Raw genomic sequence first — 19,365 nt, 5'->3', positions numbered from 1 at the left:
AGTAGTGTTGAGTGAATTTAATTTTGTCTGACAGTTGATTCGGCAATGTTGTTATTATTGTTTATTGATTTTGTCTTGGGCATTGTTGCATACATCCTTACAGTCTGTTACAACATCCGAAATTAGGGTCACCATAATTTTATCGGACGCGTTCGTTGAGCTGTGCTCGTAAAACGACCACGGGGGCGACTCTGCCTCCCCTTTTCGGTCACGGTCTCCTACACTGACCGTTCGTTTGCCTTTTTTTACGGATGGTCAGTTTGATTGATGTCATATTTGAAAGGAAGGACAAAAGGTAATGCTTAATAGTCAATTAGGCATTGGATCAACAGTTGAAAATGTCTGTATGTACATATGGATGTATTATGTACGTATGTATAACAATGCGGCGTTCGTTTGAGGAGCGTTTCTAAATTGGTTCACCAGGAATTTTAATATCTTTGATAAATAGATGAACGTTTCCGTCAGATTTAAGCGTGTCGTAAATCGCTTTTTCTCAAACCGCTTCCGTATTACTATTTGGGAATTTCAAATTAGTAAAATAACTTACATATGTACATAATAATAAATATGTACCTACTATTACTTTGGTGGTTTTATTAAAAAAAAATAATTTTAATGTATTAGCATCTGCAATTCGTGACAAGGTTTTTAGATCAATTCTTATTTAAAATATTATATCTCCAACGAAACCACAAAGATAAAATTTGTAGATTGAAATTTCGCATGTCGACTGCCAATTGACTTTGTTGAATCAACTATTACACTATATATTTCGATGTTATTATAATATTTATAATCTCTTATTTGAATATTTGTCTATATAGATTACGGCATAACAGGATAAAACTAAAAACCCAAAAACTGTAATTTTTTTTTTTTAAATATCTTTAATAAACTCTAAATTAGGGCTACCAAATATTCGAATATCGAATATCGGATAGTAGGTTTAAATTATTTAGATGTAGTTTTAAAAAGGTAAAGTAATTATTAAAATTCTAGTAGAGAATCCTAATTTGGTACAAATGTATGTACATCAAATAGATTAAATTTGCTGTACATAGATTGAAAATAAAAAAAAAACAAGTTCATATCAAAAATATTTGATTACTCGGATTTGGGACCCCTAACCATGATATTTTTTAACAATTTAAACGACAGTTTGATGAATCTTATTAAATGGAAAAAATATTAGAAACTAGAAATTAGACGAGATAAGAACACTTTAACACTCAATAAAACTGGAGAGAGCTGCTGTAAAAATTTAAAACATCGAAATAAATATGTATTGGAGAGTTGTTTTAAATTTACCATGCTTTATGTTGACATTGGGTAGCAGTGCATAGATACACATCAACATAAATAGGTATGCTGTTTGTTATCATTGGATCCAATGCCGATTAGTAGTTGGGTTAATTGACATTAATTACGTTATTGACGACGAAGAACTCTCTCAAATGGAATTTAGAATATAGGGTTCGGGAGATGCTCGAGAAAAATTCCTGCGGTTTCCATCTGAATTACCCACGATGGATGGATGGTAGATACATATAAAAAGAAACCCATTGATACCGGTTGTCCGCCGGAATAGCGGTAGCTGGCCAAAACATCGGATATATTCCTTACATCACCGGTTATTTCGAAATGTCTACAATAACAACACACAAGAGAACGCCGGCCAAGAAGTGGGTCGGTGTCGGGTCTATTTCTGGAACCACAGGAATATTGTACAACTTTAATATAATTCTGGACTAGCGGAACTCGTATTAATTAGGATGAATTATAGACGTGACCAATTCCTGTCAAATGCTTTAAAAAAACCGACTGTTTTCTAGACACGAGGATGCCTAACGATGTGTCTAAAGGTGTGTCTATGGTTTTTTTTTATACTTTAATGAAGCTATCCTTTACAAATATCTTTTGAGAATTCATTTCAGTAATCTTTCCAGGATGATTTCGATTAAAATTACTTAGTTTGAATATTTATTAATCTACAAATTTTCAAGATTTAGAAATTCTTAAGCAGCAAGACATGCTTCAAAACTTTATATGCAAACTTTTATTCAATGTCAATGCCGATTGACTTAATGCATTCATAGACAATATGTTGCAGGCCTAGTGTATATTCTATGTATAGTTGAAGTGTAACTTCCAGTTGTAATATATGCTGACTAGTATATACATATATTCCATCTAACATGGTACCAACTACCGTTATAGTTGAAGTGTATCTGTAATATACATATTTTGACTAGTTAGAATATATTCCGTCTAACCCACGTAAGTTGATTCGTATGGCGAATTGCATTCCAACTGGTCAAAATATATTACAACTGAAAATACAGTTCAACTATAAGTTGGTACCAGGTAAGATGGAGTTGTTAGGTTTCCGTGAAAACGTCACTCAAATAGTTAATTAAGTTGAAAAGTTACATTTTGGTTTGAACACATTCTTAGCGTTAACGTAATGCGGTACTCATTACCTCTATCCGTAATACCCAGCAAATATTAACGCACTATTGAATTCTAAAGCATTCGTAAAATATCAGAGCTGATAGCTCTGAACTCAACAGTTATTTTACAACTGGCGCACATTGTTGAAAGTGTATTTGCGCTTGTAGAGCTATAATTTACAAGTCGAATTCTATTCGAAAACGCCACTTGGGATATATTACAACTGAAAATACACTTCGACTGCAACATACATATATACGAATATATTCTTGGTTTTGGACAACGTTTGACCATCTGATTGACCCAAATTCACATTGCGCTTCTTTTTGGAAGTTACACAGTACCAAGTTTGGACCGATATGTTGGCTCTCTACTGATGTATATGTATGCGATGTTCAATCTCGTAGTGTTGTCATCTCGGAGACATCTCGTTCTGCGAGAATTCTCGCCGTCTCACCTGTCGAGATTCCCGCAAGTTTCTATCCAAGGGAATACTGCTGGATTGGAACCGCTTCCGCCTCGTTGGGGCCGCACGTGACCCGTGTGCCAACGATTGACGACCTATGCGTCGTTCCAGAGATAAAGAGACACACCTGAAGAAGACCTTCGAGATGTCCCGTTCCGGTGAGAAAACCACCTCTTCGACTTCCCAATTAAGGTGACTGATGGGCCGGTCGAAATAACGGCACGGACGGCACTCCTTTATTAGGAGTTGCGGAAACTGGATCGATCGACGATATTGTACCACAACGATTCCTCCATTGTCGACACGACAAGTCCGGCGTTAATGCATACGTCATATTTTTTATTGGCTCGGCTTGAGATGGGTGTTCTCATGTGTGCGATGGCTATCTGTGAACTGTTGAAGTGCTCCGAGCTAACTGTGCCCAAGGGCACTTCTGCACTTGACGGTTGTGATTGTCACCACTTCTCGAGAAGTCTTCAGAGTCGTTCACCCAAACGTGGACCACAAGTCAGTAACTGGCTTCGGCTGCAGATGTCCAAAGACGATGGCTGATGGTCGACTTGACGTGTTTTTTGTCAAACCGTGTACCAACACTGTCGGCAGTCTATATTAACTTGCACCGGATAGTTGCAGCAACATGCAGTTATGCCATCGAACCAATGTGGATTTTACAATGGGATACAATTAAAATTGTCATTGAAGTTATAAGCAGTAAGAGTAGAAAATTTGATTAAAAAACGTATTAAATTCAATAGCCACTGTACAAGTTTCAAAAAGTTTTAATATGGCAAAAGCACACTGAATCGTACGGCATGGATGTGCTCGTCCACCAAAAATACTCCAGGGAGTGAGATAGATTAGGCGTGCTAGCGTTTTTTTACATTTTTATTTATTTTTATTTATTTATATATATTTTAGCTATCAAGCTAATTTAAAAATACATCTTAATTATTACACTTAACTCTAGTCTTAAATTAACTCTAAAACTAACATGGCAAAACTATCTGAAAAAAAAAAAAACGTTCCGCGCACATGAGTCTGCAACCATTGATGTATAATACACATATGTAGATGGGCCCTGACGTGTGATTTTGGTCGGAGATCTTGTCTTCACTAACTGAGGGGTGCGGGGGGTTTAACTAGCGGGGAATTTGGGAAAAAAATGTTTTATTCCCTACGACGCAGCGGTACCTACCTACCTATTGAGAGAAACTGTGCATGCGCCATGTATTTTGCATGCGCCAAAAGGGAGACCAGTATAAGACGTGAGGGCGGATCTAGTGTATTATACATCAATGTCTGCAACTCAAGTTTTTCCAATGATTTAATTTTGCTTCATCGAGTAACTGCACACATGTGTATATATATAATAGTCATTAAACACAAGTCTATTTTGGTTTTGATAATAGTTATTGCTTGCCCGATATTATTAAATGATAAAATATAAGCAGTCACTAATTATTTATAGTAGGGTCAAATAATAGATGTCCGATAATAAATATAAAGAAATAAAGAGACGTATGACGTTAGGATGGAGTGCATTTGGACGAATGAATGCCATTTTTAAATTAATGTGTTTTGTCATTGATGATATATGGATGTGAAACTTGGACATTGAACGCCAATATGCTACACATTGTGCAATGCACTCGAAGAAGTATGGAACGCTGTATGCTTGGCAGAATGAGGAAAGACAGGAAGCGGAATACCTGGGTGAGAAGTATGACAAGGGTAGTTGATATAGTGGATATAGTGAAGATATTGAAATGGCAATGGGCGTTCTACGTGTTTAGAAGAATGGATGAAAGGTGGACAAAATGAGTGCTGGAATGGTACCCGAGATTATGCAGAAAGGGTAAAAGATAGGCATGAAATTAGGAAAATGTGTGGGGCGGGGAAAGTTTCGTAAAACAAAGACAAGTGGAAGGTTGTTGGAGATACTTTCATCCAGCAGTGGGTGGTGAATAGCTGTAGATGATGATGATGATGACGGGGAAACTGTTTTGGAACTATTTATATAAAATTAAAGTAGCGGAAGATTTCTCCTTTAGTAAACAGTAAAAGTTGTGTATTTGTTTTAGATGGTTGATTTTTTACATACCTAATGAAAATTGTCATCTTTTCAGGGTTATGGTTGGAGCACCCGAGGCCCAAACTAGCCAACCAAATGTTACCAAAGGCGGGGCCGTGTACAGATGCGAGCCCATGAGGGACAACATATGCGCCGAAGTGACTTTCGACAGTAAAGGTGAGTTGAAACAACACCATTAATTTACATGTATCTCGTATGAATCATTCAGTTTATTGTAGCTACACATCTGAATAATTGTAGGGAGGTTGACGGGGGGTGAAAGGGGGGTTTGTGTGTGTATGTAAGAGACCACCTGGTCTACGGGAGGGAAGGTGCCAATAAATCACTCGAGCCTTGCGTTTTCAGTTATTAATTAGTCCGCGGCCACGGATGGAAGTAGAAGTCGGGTTTTGTGGCCCTTCGCAGTAGGAGCTCCCCCTCAGACACCCTAATTGATACAAATGGGATCGTGAGCGACCCAGAGCGATATTAATCACGGCAGAGTATTGCCGATAGTTTTAATTATGCTAATGCGCAGAGGGTGGCCACCCCTGACCGGAATCATGGTTGCTTTGGGTCATTGGTGTAGTCGCAAATACGTTAGACGTTAATATGTTGGTCAGTGGACTTTTGGTGTCAGATCTGTGATGTGATATGACATATAAGGAAACGTAGAAATGTCATTGGTTACCAGTGTTAGATTGATAAATATTCGTCGATTGGAACTACATATGTATTGGAATGGTCTTGTCGCGTCATATCCCTTCACTATATATGTACGTGACTTAGACTATTTTTATAGTTATTCTAGAAAATAGAAGTACGCTCATATTACAAAATAATCTAAAAATCGATTTGGAGACTACAAATATTGATCGCCTATTGTTTTCTATAGGTATACTTTCGAATCTAGTAATAAATGGTACCCATTCACTTTTTCTATATATGTATGTATGAACTGAATTATAAGTCTTCTTGGGTGGTAAGTTGTTCTCTTATATTTAAAATTTGAGTAATTTTGCGACAGTATGTGCATATTTCTTGGCAAATGAATGCCGTATTAAAATCTAATAAAATGCCACTTTGTCCGAAGAAAAAGACATTCGATCAATGCGTCTTGTCAGTGATGAAGAATGGATGCGAAGGTTCAGTGCAATTAAAGAAGTGTGGAACGCTGTATGCTTGGCATAACGAGGAGAGATAAAAAAAGAGATACGTGGGTTAAGATTAGGTTAGGTTAAGTATGTCAAAGGTGGTTGATGTAATATTGAGAGTAAAAAGATTGAAATGACAATGGGTGGTCACGTAGCTAGAAGAACGGACGATTGATGGACGAAAGAAGTGTTCGAATGGTACTCGAGGGAATATTAAAGGGGGTAAGAAAGACCACAGGGGAAATGGGTGTATGAAATCAGAAAAATGTGTGGAATGAGATGGATGAGGGCTGCTCAAAACAGAGACAAATGAAAGCACGTTGGAGAGGCCTTCATCCAGCAGTTGATGGCGAATGGTTGTAAATTATGAAGATGATCTTGCAAAACGTTAAATTTACATATTGGATCAGAATCGAAGAGTATATATTATACAAACATACAAAGACTGCATAGAAAAAAGTTGTGGCTTTGTCTTTGTCAATCATTACATTTGTACATACAAATCCTAGCTCGAAATTAAAACGATTCATTCATCCATTCATTCATAGGAAACGCCAGTTTGTATATCATAACGACTTGGATCAAAAGCCAGCATGCGGTTTAATTATACGGTCCATAAATTAGAATAGTCTGCGGTTTATTATTTATAGATATAGAGACAAGTTTGCTTGCGAAACGTTTCTGTCGCTTTATTACATATGTACATATGTACGACCAAAAACTACGGAAGATTCTTAACTGTGAATCAATCATGTCGTATTGCAATTTTGATTATTTGGAGCATCGATTCGTAGAGCCAGCCCATTGATCTATTGAGGTCAAATAGTGGATATTCTCATGATCAATATGGACGACAATTAGTCCATCAACCAAATTGATGAGTGACAGTCGTTAATATGGACAATTGCTGATGACTGTTGGTTGAAAAAAAAATCTACATTTTTCTCGATCTCGATTTTTTTCTACAACACATACCCACAATATATACTTGAGCTTCGACTTCCTAGTGTGAGTTTCTAATATTTTTATACGAAGTTTGGTTCGTGACAACATGATGAATGAATGTCTAGCGCTCTTAGGTGTCATTGTTACGCAAGTCTTCTAACCAAAAAAAAAAAATTGATCTGAATGAACCGACTAGTGGTTCCATTGATCTCGAAGCGATACCCAACTTGGTACAATGCAACGCGTGACTCTCGCTGTGCACCTTTTACGACTCCGGTCGACCTCATCCAGTGATGGATGATCCGTTGATGATGGAGACGATTCTATATCTATATATATGTAATATCAGGTGTTCAAAAAAAAAACTTTACATTATGGAAATTTACTCAGTTTTTAACTACTTATACATACCATATTAATGATCTTCTTTTAATTACATGCAATTTTGTAATAAGACGCAAATCTGTTCATAAAGGCTATCATTACATATCATCGACCTCTATCCAACTGCTATGGACTTCTGTCGAACTGCTAGTTTAAGACCAATTCTCATCTATTTTTGCATTTTTCTGAATTATTCCACTAGTTTTTCTTGCAAAATATTTTTCAACTTCACTATTGCTATGGAGAGTGTGCTAAAAAGCCTTCAAATCGTACTCTTCTAGAGTAAGATTTGTTTTCCGCTGTAATTTTTTCATCTTGGAATATGTTAAGCCATCAGCATAGCTCGGTGGTTGCGTTAATGCTGACCACCGAGATGTTCCCGGGTTCAAGCCCTGGGTTAACCTCGATTGAAAATAATTTATTTGGAAGTATTTATGTAGTTTTGCTGGTTAAACTTGGATATTTGTGGCTCCAAGTCGATCGTTTCCTATCAGTTTGCTGATTTCATTGTTAAAACTGTTCCTCATCAAATTGCCATGCCCATCCAACTCACAATTTCAGCAATATTTGAATACGGTTTTCAAATTTAAAATTTATAAATTTATATATGAGCAAGTTTAATACCTCATGTGTCGCTCAGGGATAGCTCGTAATGCCATCATGGAAAAATTGGTTTGGTTAGGCTAAGTATAATATGTCAAAGGTGGTTGATGTACATAATATTGAGAGTAAAAATATTGAAATGACAATGGGCGATCACGTAACTATAAGAATGGATGATAGATGGACAAAATAAGTGCTCGAATGGTGCCCGAGAGAATGTAATAGAGGCCGCAGGGGAGATGGTGGATGAAATTAGAAAAAAATATGTGGGATGAGAATTTTTCAAAACATAGACGAATGGAAACATGTTGGGAAGTCTTTATTCAGCGGTTGATGGCGAATAGCTACGGATGGATTCTTTTCGCACAGAAAATGGTTCACTATTGTTAATTTCTTAGACAAACCATGCTTTTTTGCCCTCTTGCTTTGAACTCTAATGGAGCAGTCTATTGTTGTTTGAAAAATAAATCGCGAGTAGCCGTTCTTTAATAATGACTATTGTAACCAAATAGATAGTCCACATATGTATGTCGATATGTAGATCCGATGATTTTTGAGTCATCACTCCTACATAATTATGAAGATGAGACAAAATAACTTTGAATGTGTTAAAAGACGACTTTTTGGTCACCCGATAATATTCCACGTGTTCGTTTCACCATTGCACAACAGTTGAGGTGGATACAGTGCAGATAGTGAGAGAACTGTTGCAGTCGCCCACATTGCAATTACACACTGACTTGCTCCAATTTCTAACAACCGCAACTAATGCAGTCTTAGGCGGACTCCAAACTATTCTTCGACTGCAGAAAGTATACATAAAGATCATAATGAAATTGACAGGATCCATTTTTTATGGGAAACCCGTACATTACTGATTTTTTCATGGATTTATAATAATTGAGAGTCTGTTTGGAGAAGTTCTGAAGAGTGGGCAGTTGCACACAGGTGTGGCGCCATATGTCGATTATGTGACGTCACGACGCCTACAACGCCAGAAAATGCCAAATCGTGTTGCGAGAGGATTTTAATTTTGACACATCATGTACAATACTTTTTACCGTGGATGTACCTATGTAAATATATGTATGTACATATGTGGTCATTTAGCTGTGATACTCTTACTTTCACTGAAATAAACTTGCGGTTTTGACACACGACTTCAAATCATATTTATTACGCGTATTTATGAATCATAGTATTACGGCCGTAAGCTATCTGCTATACGTTGATGACGATTATTCTATTTGGGAAACCGGAAGTACATATAATATAATCCTACGATAAAACTGTTAATCGTATGCGTCCAAGTGATTCAATGCTATTCCCAGTAAAAGACAAGACTGACTTGCAAATAATACGATCTACAAAAAATGCACCATTTTTAAATTCATTTATTTCTTGTTTATTTTATACTAGTGGTTTTACCCGGCTTCTCTCGGTATTTGTAATATAAACAGCTTAAATATGGTAAAATAATCTAATAGTTAACATTCGTTTGTTTTTTTACTAGTTTATTAAATTTATTTGAATCGAAAAAAGTGTCTTTCGAAATTATATATAAGATATTTCGATGTTTCGAATGGGTGGATGATCAAATAATGATTGTCCTGTCTTGGTGGTTCGTTTGATCCGAATATATGTAATAGGCCAGAATCTTGAGCTTGTGCAGTTCAAAAAAAAAAGAGATGGTTCCTAGAATGAATTGTAGACTAATTTTGATATTGTAGGTAGTATCGTTTGCGTTCATATTCATATGAAGTTGGATATACTGGGGATGCAAAAGTACGAATTAAGATTTCAAAAAACTCAAACAATATGCTATTTTAGTTTTGCAATGATGATAAATTATTTGTCAAATAATTACGTAGGCTGTACAAGTTGTTGTTAAAAATGGATTTGACCAAAGTATTAAATTCATCAAACCAGTGATTATGAAGTTGTTGATTTTTGAACTGAAATATAATGAACGATTGGCGTGTGTATGAAACCTAACATCACGTTTAAATTTAGATAACTGACAATCGTAATAAAATCCTTGACCCAGTCAAATTTCATATTGGACGATAACCTGCTAGTTACAATTAGTGAATTGGAAGTGCTCGTTAAATTCGTCTTGAAGCAATTTTGTGTGTCGTTGCTTGATTAGTTTGCTCTGTGTGTTTTGTTTTCATTGCATACTGTCTCATTTCTATCTTATCGCCTCTTCTCTATTCTGATTTCGCTTATCTCGTTGTTTATATTTACCTAGTCATACACTTCTACTTAGAACTTTTATTTTAATTTAGAACAAACTTTAAAAGTGTCAACACATTCCTCTTTTTTCTAAAAAATACATAGAGATATGTGTAATATGTTGGTTTTTTTCTTTTTGTTGTTTATTTCTGAATCTCCCAGCCATTTTCTCCAGTCGAATGATCAGCATGCGCGACAGGTAAAACGATAAATCAGGCGATGAATACGACTTGCGTCATTTGAATATTTTGACAACGACCTTTCTCAGGACGAGACTGACCGACTGGTTGTTTTATAATGCACACTTAGGGCGCGATCACACAGCGAGGGAGCGGTATGCTATACGCGGGATATTTTTTTTAGATAGTTTTAAACACACACAAATTGTAGGTCATACCCGGTACGATACGCCGGATCTTACGGGATCGTGCGGGATCGGGGCGGTCTCGTTGAAATTCTATAGAATTGTTTATACTAACTTGACGGTGATATATAGTAATTCGTCGACCCTCGGACGACGCTTGACAGTGATCGATAACGGTGTATCCCATATTTGCAAAAAAATATAGCAGAACTTGTCGGAATAATAAGATTATAGAAAATACAAATTACATTAAGGATTTCAAGCTTTTATTGTTTAATAATTCAGTTTTAAACATAATTAGTAAACAATTAACAAAAATAGACAAACAAGTGTCCGGTTTATAACAACAATTGACTAATGTTTCCGGGTAGGTTTAAGAATTAAATACTCATTCGATACTTTCATAAACAAACTCTGCGATCACGGACAAAGATGTATTCAGCATAAAGGGTTTTATGTAGTACACTAATTGTTTACCGGAACCAATTGTTACTAAATAAACAGAAATGACTAGACAATGGACCCAAGTTTTTTGGTACAAAAACTAAATACGTACTTAAATCCCTAATACCATCAACAGATAAACGAACAAAGATGTTTTTTACGTAAAGGGCTATAGTGCACTCAATATGGACTGTAACTAATTGATACTGAATGCATTTCCGTATGAATGTATGTACATGTCGATACAATAACATGTTCGTTTAAAGAGAGCCCATTTTTACTTTATTTTATATCAAGAACAAAGTATTTTTTATTCATACTTTTTATACTCAAGAAAGTGGTGACTGCAAACAGTTCGTCTTTTGAGCTCGGTCATCGCAGTTCATAATATCGGTACATCGCAGTTCATAATGTCAGAAAAATTAATAGAAGTTGTGCGACAGTACGAATGTGTCTATGACGTCAGATCCGTAAAATATAAGGACCAAAACATTCGCAATGAAGCTTGGGAGGAGATGTCAAAAAAAATATGGGATACACCGTTATCGATCACTGTCAAGCGTCGTCCGAGGGTCGACGAATTACTATATATCACCGTCAAGTTAGTATAAACAATTCTATAGAATTTCAACGAGACCGCCCCGATCCCGCACGATCCCGTAAGATCCGGCGTATCGTACCGGGTATGACCTACAATTTGTGTGTGTTTAAAACTATCTAAAAAAAATATCCCGCGTATAGCATACCGCTCCCTCGCTGTGTGATCGCGCCCTAAGTTTCGTGCGAAAACGAAAATGTTCGATTTTATGGTTCCTTTGGATGCTGAGCCAATATTTGACGAGTCTACAAAATTTAGCGGTTCGTCACGGTCGACCTTGGACCGAAGCCGACCTGACATACGTATGTATCATCCACAAGCAAAATGAGAGTGGGTGGGTGACGTCGATAGTCGATAGTGAATCTGATGATTAATTGGAAAGTGAACGGTAGTTTTAACTAAGTACATATGTATACGAAAGTACAGCGATGACTCGTCTACGAAATAAAAAAAAAGCGATAGGTCAGTACAAAATTGGTCCAAGTTATGACTCATACAACTTCTTACTTTGATCCAATTGCTATTTATAATTACATTTCCAGTATATAATTAATTCCACCTGTGAACGTGAATGCTTCACTTGACAACAGTGGAGAAATTTCGATCCGTTGTTCGGCATAATATTTCAAATCCGCTATGGCGACATCGTCAATTTCACCGTAAACATTGCCATTCGATTCCTAGTGTTTGTCACAAAGCTGTCCAATACATTTCTTGGGTCTTTGCTTTATTTATACGTCCGTGACAAATACACACAACGTGTGCTAAAATTATTTTAAACTAACTTTGAAGTGCACTTTCACAGAATGTATTCCTTTGACACATGACGATCTTTTCCAGTTACATAGTACATACTATATATTCTCTTTGTCGGTTCAGTCTAGAATTTCTTTAATTGACAGATAAGTGAGCCAATCTTTGATAGATTGGAAAGGGAAGAATATTTTTTTGGTGTGTTAGGAAGCTTTGAGCTTGAAGATTGTTGAAATTTAACATGGTTTATTTTTTTATGGATTTAATCATCATTGAATACTTTTTCCTACCTTCTTATATTTTTCTTTTCAAAAATTTAACAAGTCCCAGGTGACTATTATATGTACCTCTCAATACACTTCAGTACTATGATGAAATAGTACCTCTATCGTGTCATATTGAAGTACATACATATGTAGCAAGTATTGATAATGCATAAGAACTTTCTGTATTTACTACTTGGCTCCACTTTGATTTCATTCCAAGTTTTCAATAGGATCCATCTCCATCTCCAGAAATACCTGGAATAATATTTGAGAGTATTGTTTCCTAATACTTTCAGGTTTATCATAATTATATTGTACATAGCTGCTATCAAAATCGATGGTGTATGGAAAGTTTTTATTTGTTACGTGTGTCAATTGTTTTGCCATTTCTTTTTCTTTTCTGGTCCAGAAAGCAAGGGTTGTTGCTGCTGTACTGCTGGTTAGTTTGTTAATTCTTCCAAGATATTCGACTTCGTGATGAATAATTAAACACCTATTGCACACATTAGTATATCATCACTAGAGGTAGGATAGCCAAGGGGCCGCTCATTGTTCCGTTGTTGTAAATCCTTTGTAAAAAACCTTCAACAATGCATTTACAATATTTGAACAATACGCGGAACCTTCTGGGTCCGGGCTTTAATCATCACCAGCCACCGCTGGATGAAAGCTTCTCCACCACGCTTCCATTCGTTTTTGTTTTGCGCAAATCTCATTCATCTCAACCTACACATTTTTTTTAAATTTCGTCTACCCACCTTCTTTGTAGCCTTCCTTTCACCTTTTTACATTCTCTTGGGTACCATACCAACACTTCCCTTGTCCACCTTTCATCCATTCTTCTAGCCACGTAACCCGCCCAATGTCATTTAAATCTCTTCACTCTCTCTACTATATCCACTACTCTTTTCATACTACTCCCCTCGTTATGCCGAGCATAAAACGTTTCATACTTCTTTGATTGCATTGGAATTTGTGTAATATTTAGGCGTTTAATGTCCGAGTTTCAAATCAATACGTCATCATTGGCAAAACAAATTGATCGAAGATCGTTTTTTTCAGGCGTTGTACATATTTATTTATTTATTTGGAAAATTTACAGTTTATTAAGTTACATAGATTGATAGTAAAAAAAATATAATTATGTTAAGTAAACCATTAATAATTTTCACATATAGGTAAAAAAAAGAAAAGCTCAAACATTTAAAATAAGAAAAGAGTAGGAAAATAAAGCACATGGAAATAAGGAACATGGAAAGTACACAGAATAAAATATAGCAATGTAATAAAAATAAGATAAATTGTAAAACGTAAATAGAATTGGCAATTGATGAGTACGTAGTGATAGACGTGTAGATATCCAGAAGCATAAATATCAGCAGTTATGTGTATATGAATATAAATATACACATACATACTTGCATCCATAGAAGCGATACGGAATTACCGAGCAAACCATCACTCGTGATACCAATTGAGTTAAAATAAAATTAATAAAGCGAATTATATAGTTTTTTGGCAAGTATTTGTTCATAATATAATAATAAACAATGATTTAGATGACAATTGACGATAGAATTGAAAATAAAGTGCGTTTAGAAATATAAGAAAGAACCAATAATTAATAATGAAAACAAAAACCATAATATATGGGCAGAATTGATAGAGTGAATTGATATGTATATACATACATAGTATATGGGCTTAAAAATATGTTATTGAATAATTGTCTCTTATTTTCTTTCTGCTCATACATAAATGTAATAGGTAGCAAAATACAATTATACTTCTTAGGATACTTCACTATTGCAGAAGGTACTAATGATTCCTAGTGAAAAATCAAAGCTTGAAATCAAATATGCAACATAAATAGTCTTAACAAAACAGGGGTAACGGAAATAGTCTTCCTTGAAAACAATCCCTCAACCCAACCCCACGACTAAACGTTACTTGGGTCCGATTATCTTTCTTCCCCTTCTAATAAGTTACGTGGATTATGTTGTATAGCGTTATACAGTCACCTCTCGGGTTACAAATGGCCCATTAGAACTTCGGGATATAGTTTTACACGCGGTTTTAACTTTTAATCTGTCCGCGATAGATAAACGGACACAATAAGGAAACCCTACTTTACCGAAGCGTATATGTTACGTCGTGCACTGCCAGAGAACATTATCTGGATATCTACAGTCATAATATAGCCGCGTCTTATCTTCAACGTTGCACAAATGCAGGTGGAGATCATGTTTCTGGTCAGCTTCGTCTCGATAATTAAGAATGCCCATAAAAAAAATCAACGAACGTTGAAATAATTGGAAGTTGCACAACCGCCGAATTATGCCTCAATGTCAAACGCTGATGATGCAACTCAAACTTCCGCTTCAATAATACTCTTAATGATTAAAGTGTATCCATATTTATAATGCTGTTGAACGTTTCGAGGCAGTCAATTTGAATTAATCAAAATCCCCACGCGACGAGTATTCATTGGTTACTTTTTTTCAAATAAAGTTGAAACTTAAATGTGGTGCAGAAGCACTTAATTTTTTTACAAGGTTTTTATTAGTTTCACCTTGTTGAACCATTCCGCTATAATTTTTGTCTGACTATAGTGTTCAACTCTCCTGATTATTTTCATTAAATTTAAACTATAGATGATTTCGACGGTGTCACGATGAAACGTCCCCGAACGAAATGCCGACACAACGTCCCTGACAAAATGATAACGCGACATAATGTCTACTGACAAAACGATAATACGATAAACGGGTACGATTTAATGGTGCATTTAGAAAAATAGCTTTGCTTCTTAGAACGAATCATTTGCGCATTAGATTAATATACATTACGCATTAAACAAATATATTTCTGTTAAATAAAAAATGTTACATTGAGTAATATTTTATTTGTAAAAAGTGTCCAGTTAAACATGAAACGATAAATTAAAAATATGGTGCTTGGTCACTGTGTATAACGCTCGAGAGACGTGGCAACATCACGAAAGTGAATATATGCGAGCTGAGCGTATAGGATGCGTTAATGCGCATTTCATTCATTTTAGGTTGCTTTAAATTTTTCTGTTGTAAGAGCTACTTATCAAATGTCCGCATTTGATATTAAAGTGCTGACCCATTTAAAAAATTGGATTTGTAGTTTTTAAATGATCAAGTCTTTTTTAATTATTTATTTAAGGGTTTTACTCTCATTTCTTATTTTATTTTTCAAGAGAACAAATATTATATTAAAGAAACATAATTTTTTTAAGTGTTCTTTTGTTTTATATTCTTATCATAATTTTTTTGTATCGCTATTTTTTCTTTAAATATATGTTAGAAAATATTTTTAAATTGTATATTTATATTTACAAATGATATAATATATATATATTTTTAATTCACACAAATTTTATGAAATGCTTACGATAAATATGCATTTGTTTTATAAAATGCTCATTTAAATTGTTCCCATTTATATTCAATTATTCTGTATGAAACTGGATTAGTGACTACTCCATTTTTTCTTTCTACATTTTATAAAATATGCTAATCCACCAAAACTTTTAACTTCCTTACTTCTATTCTTATTCCTACACCCCGAGTTTCTTAACCGTGTTTAAAAATACTGAGATATTTTTAGTGTGTCGTTTTGCGGTATACGATTGAATCGCCTCGATTTCTCTGATATGAGATATACGTGCGTGGGTCACTGTTGATCAAAAGAATTTCAAACAATGATCGTTCTCAGAAGTCAACGTAAATATGTATAGCAACGCGTCAAAATACAACTCACCGTTTTCACACAAGAAGCTTGCGATTACTGACCAATGATCATAAACGACCGTCTTCCGAGAACTTGGCCACTCAATTATATAAGGTAAAGGGTTAAATCGCCCTTTTCACGCTGTCGACGAGGCACTTAAGCTTACGAAATTGGCTCTGATTGACGCCGATCCGATCGGTTAATCTCGCAATATCAAAAGATGACCCGAGGGGCCTCTCCGGAGAGATGCATTTTGGCTCTTTTATTTTTTGAAATTTGAAGGTCGGCCGAGGTCAGCATGCGAGACATGTGAGAGTGCTTGTGACTCGCCTGGTCCAATCATTCAATCTAGTGCTGGGATGATTACATCTGCAGCTGGTCGTCGGCAAAATTCACCAGTGGTGTCATCCGCAGTTGCATGCGAGATAATTATCTTCGTAAAGTGCTCAGTATGTACCCACGTTTGACGTATCGTCTTGTGCACACACGTGCAATAAAAAAGATACACAAATACTTCAAAATATAATAAAAATTAATAATAAAAGGTGGAATGTGTGTCATAGCGTTTGGCTCACCTTACAATAAAAATTAGATTTATTTAGTTGCTTATGCATGAGATTGCGAAGTGTCGACATTAGTTCCTGAATGTATAAGCAAGTGTCGCCACTTTTCCTCCCACACAAACCACTTGTTTCCAAACTCTTCTTTTTCATTCAACTTCGTTTTGAATGTTTTATTTTTCGTATAGCTGTAGTACTTACTTAAAGATACCCATTTTCTTCATAGGAAACAATAAACGCTGAAGTACATATGTATGTGCTCGTTATTTGTATCCAATAGATTTTATTATTCCACTTATGATTTTTGGGATGCCTATTCTGATGATATATTTCAAAAGCCATTTACATATATATGTACATTGTGTCAGTAGCTGGAGAAGTACAAATTTTATGTTTTAATTTAACCAGTAGCATATATCTAGCGTAAAATGCTGTCAATTGTGTGGTCACGGGTTCAATCCCTGGTACTGCTGACTACCACTTTCTACTGCTGGCCAGACCTTGAATATGTGACTCCAAGGTCGATCGTTTCCTATGAGAGTTTACCAATTTATCTGATTTCATTTAAACGGTTCCAACAAATTGGCATCTATGTCCTATTTCTCGCAAAATTCTAGTTCTTGAATTTGATGATTTATAAAATGCAGCAAATTTGTCCATAAATGTCTCCATGATTGTTAATCGATGTTTATAATTGGCCTTGAATAATATTGTAGCGTATGCTAAAAGGAGCCGCCGGTTAAGTGCAATCGGATTAGGCCGAGGCGCATCCCTGACACTGTGCGACCGTTATAATTGGTTTCGAGGATTATCTCTAGATTAAATGCAAGTAGGATAAACAATGGCCACCGAATTGGCGTAGTAACGGCACCCGGTCCCTTCTCAGAAGTGACAGGTATAGCGTGGGACTGAGTGTCGTAGGAATACATACATGCCTAAACAATAGGGAAGTAACCGGACGTCAAAGATGCCTTGAACGACCTGTCTTTTATAAGGAGGTACTTAGACCATATTAAAACATTCTGGACGGAGCACTGCCAGTGTGTGTATCTCCTTAATCACCAATAAATGCTGTGAAGCGACTTTGGCCCCTTACGCAACAATATTTACAATACTTATGTGCAATTTTTGACCATAAATTCCGTGTAAAATAAAATAAAAATGGGAGTATACCTGAATAAATAAATAAATACTAAGATACTGTTTGGATTGGTGAGCGGTATCTAGCTTCTCAACCAGATGTATGCTAATTTGGATTTGATTAATCAAAATATGCTGACCTGGATGAGGGATTGCTTAATTTGAGATCGTAAACGTGTTCTAATATTGTATTTGTTTTTATTGTATCATTTTTTGTCGTTTAGCCATTGTATCGACTTGGATCTATTCTGTAGTGACACAATGGCAAAATTATAAATAAATGATACTGAGCATAGTAACGTCGTAAACGTGCAGTATGTTTAATATACAATTGTCTGGAAGTAGAGAGTGTTTCTCCGCCTGATAGTGAATCAGTGTGGAGTGACTAGCCGGAATTATTTTATATTATTTCAACGACATTGTATATATTATATATATATAGGATGAACAAACGCGTCCAATAAAATATTGTTGGTGTATATTTATTGTATTATAGGGTGTGCTTTATCTTAGTAAGATCTTAAATGTTATGTGTATCTCGGTGGAGTACATACATCGGGTAGCAGTAACCGTATAACAGTCAGTACCCATAAGCTTTTATGGCCGCTTCATACTGTGCTATTATATCACATTCATATTGGACTTCCTTTGCAGTATATGTGCTTGAAATATAATATTATCACTGGAAACGTTTCCCATAATTTATCCACTCAGTATCACAGATGCATATAACCCAGCACCAATGTGTACTTCTCTCGAGATCCGATGGAGTTGTGCAAGACTCTTTCATTTATTTATTTTCTCCGTACATGTTGTTGAGGTCAATATCAATCTGCGATCGGCGATAGAGCCGGATGGAATTAATCGAAGTCAACACCTTGACTGTTGGTATCGGCCGTGGAAGTACTCGCCGTATATCTTCGGCACGAAGAAGTCGTCGCATGGACCAGCAACAACAGGTTGTGATGCAACCGGGCTGCACCTCCCACGTTCTTCCATATCCCTACCTTCGTCAAGATGGATAACTCTAGTCGAGCTTCGAATCAATTATGCGATCAATCAAAGTTGTGATGCCATCAGTATCGATAATCATCAGTCATCTTCAGCCCCCTCGTGCTGCGATCTTCATCTTGGTATTGACTGCAAACTGATTAATATTCACCACAACT

The 19,365-nt window shown here is 35.8% G+C and overlaps 1 protein-coding gene across 2 annotated transcripts in view; it reads left to right on the top strand.

Annotated features, from left to right (window-relative positions):
- if (integrin subunit alpha inflated) overlaps positions 1 to 19,365 on the top strand; it is a 99,847-nt gene that overhangs the window by 28,183 nt on the left and 52,299 nt on the right. For both annotated transcript variants that reach the window (XM_077434941.1, XM_077434940.1), the window contains exon 3: positions 5,047 to 5,168. In XM_077434941.1, coding sequence (XP_077291067.1) covers positions 5,047 to 5,168 — 122 coding nt within the window. The remainder of the gene's footprint in view (positions 1 to 5,046; positions 5,169 to 19,365) is intronic.

This window comes from Arctopsyche grandis, chromosome 7 (genome assembly GCF_051622035.1).
Source record: "Arctopsyche grandis isolate Sample6627 chromosome 7, ASM5162203v2, whole genome shotgun sequence".
NCBI lineage: Eukaryota > Metazoa > Arthropoda > Insecta > Trichoptera > Hydropsychidae > Arctopsyche > Arctopsyche grandis.
This window is presented reverse-complemented; position numbering and strand designations above follow the sequence as displayed.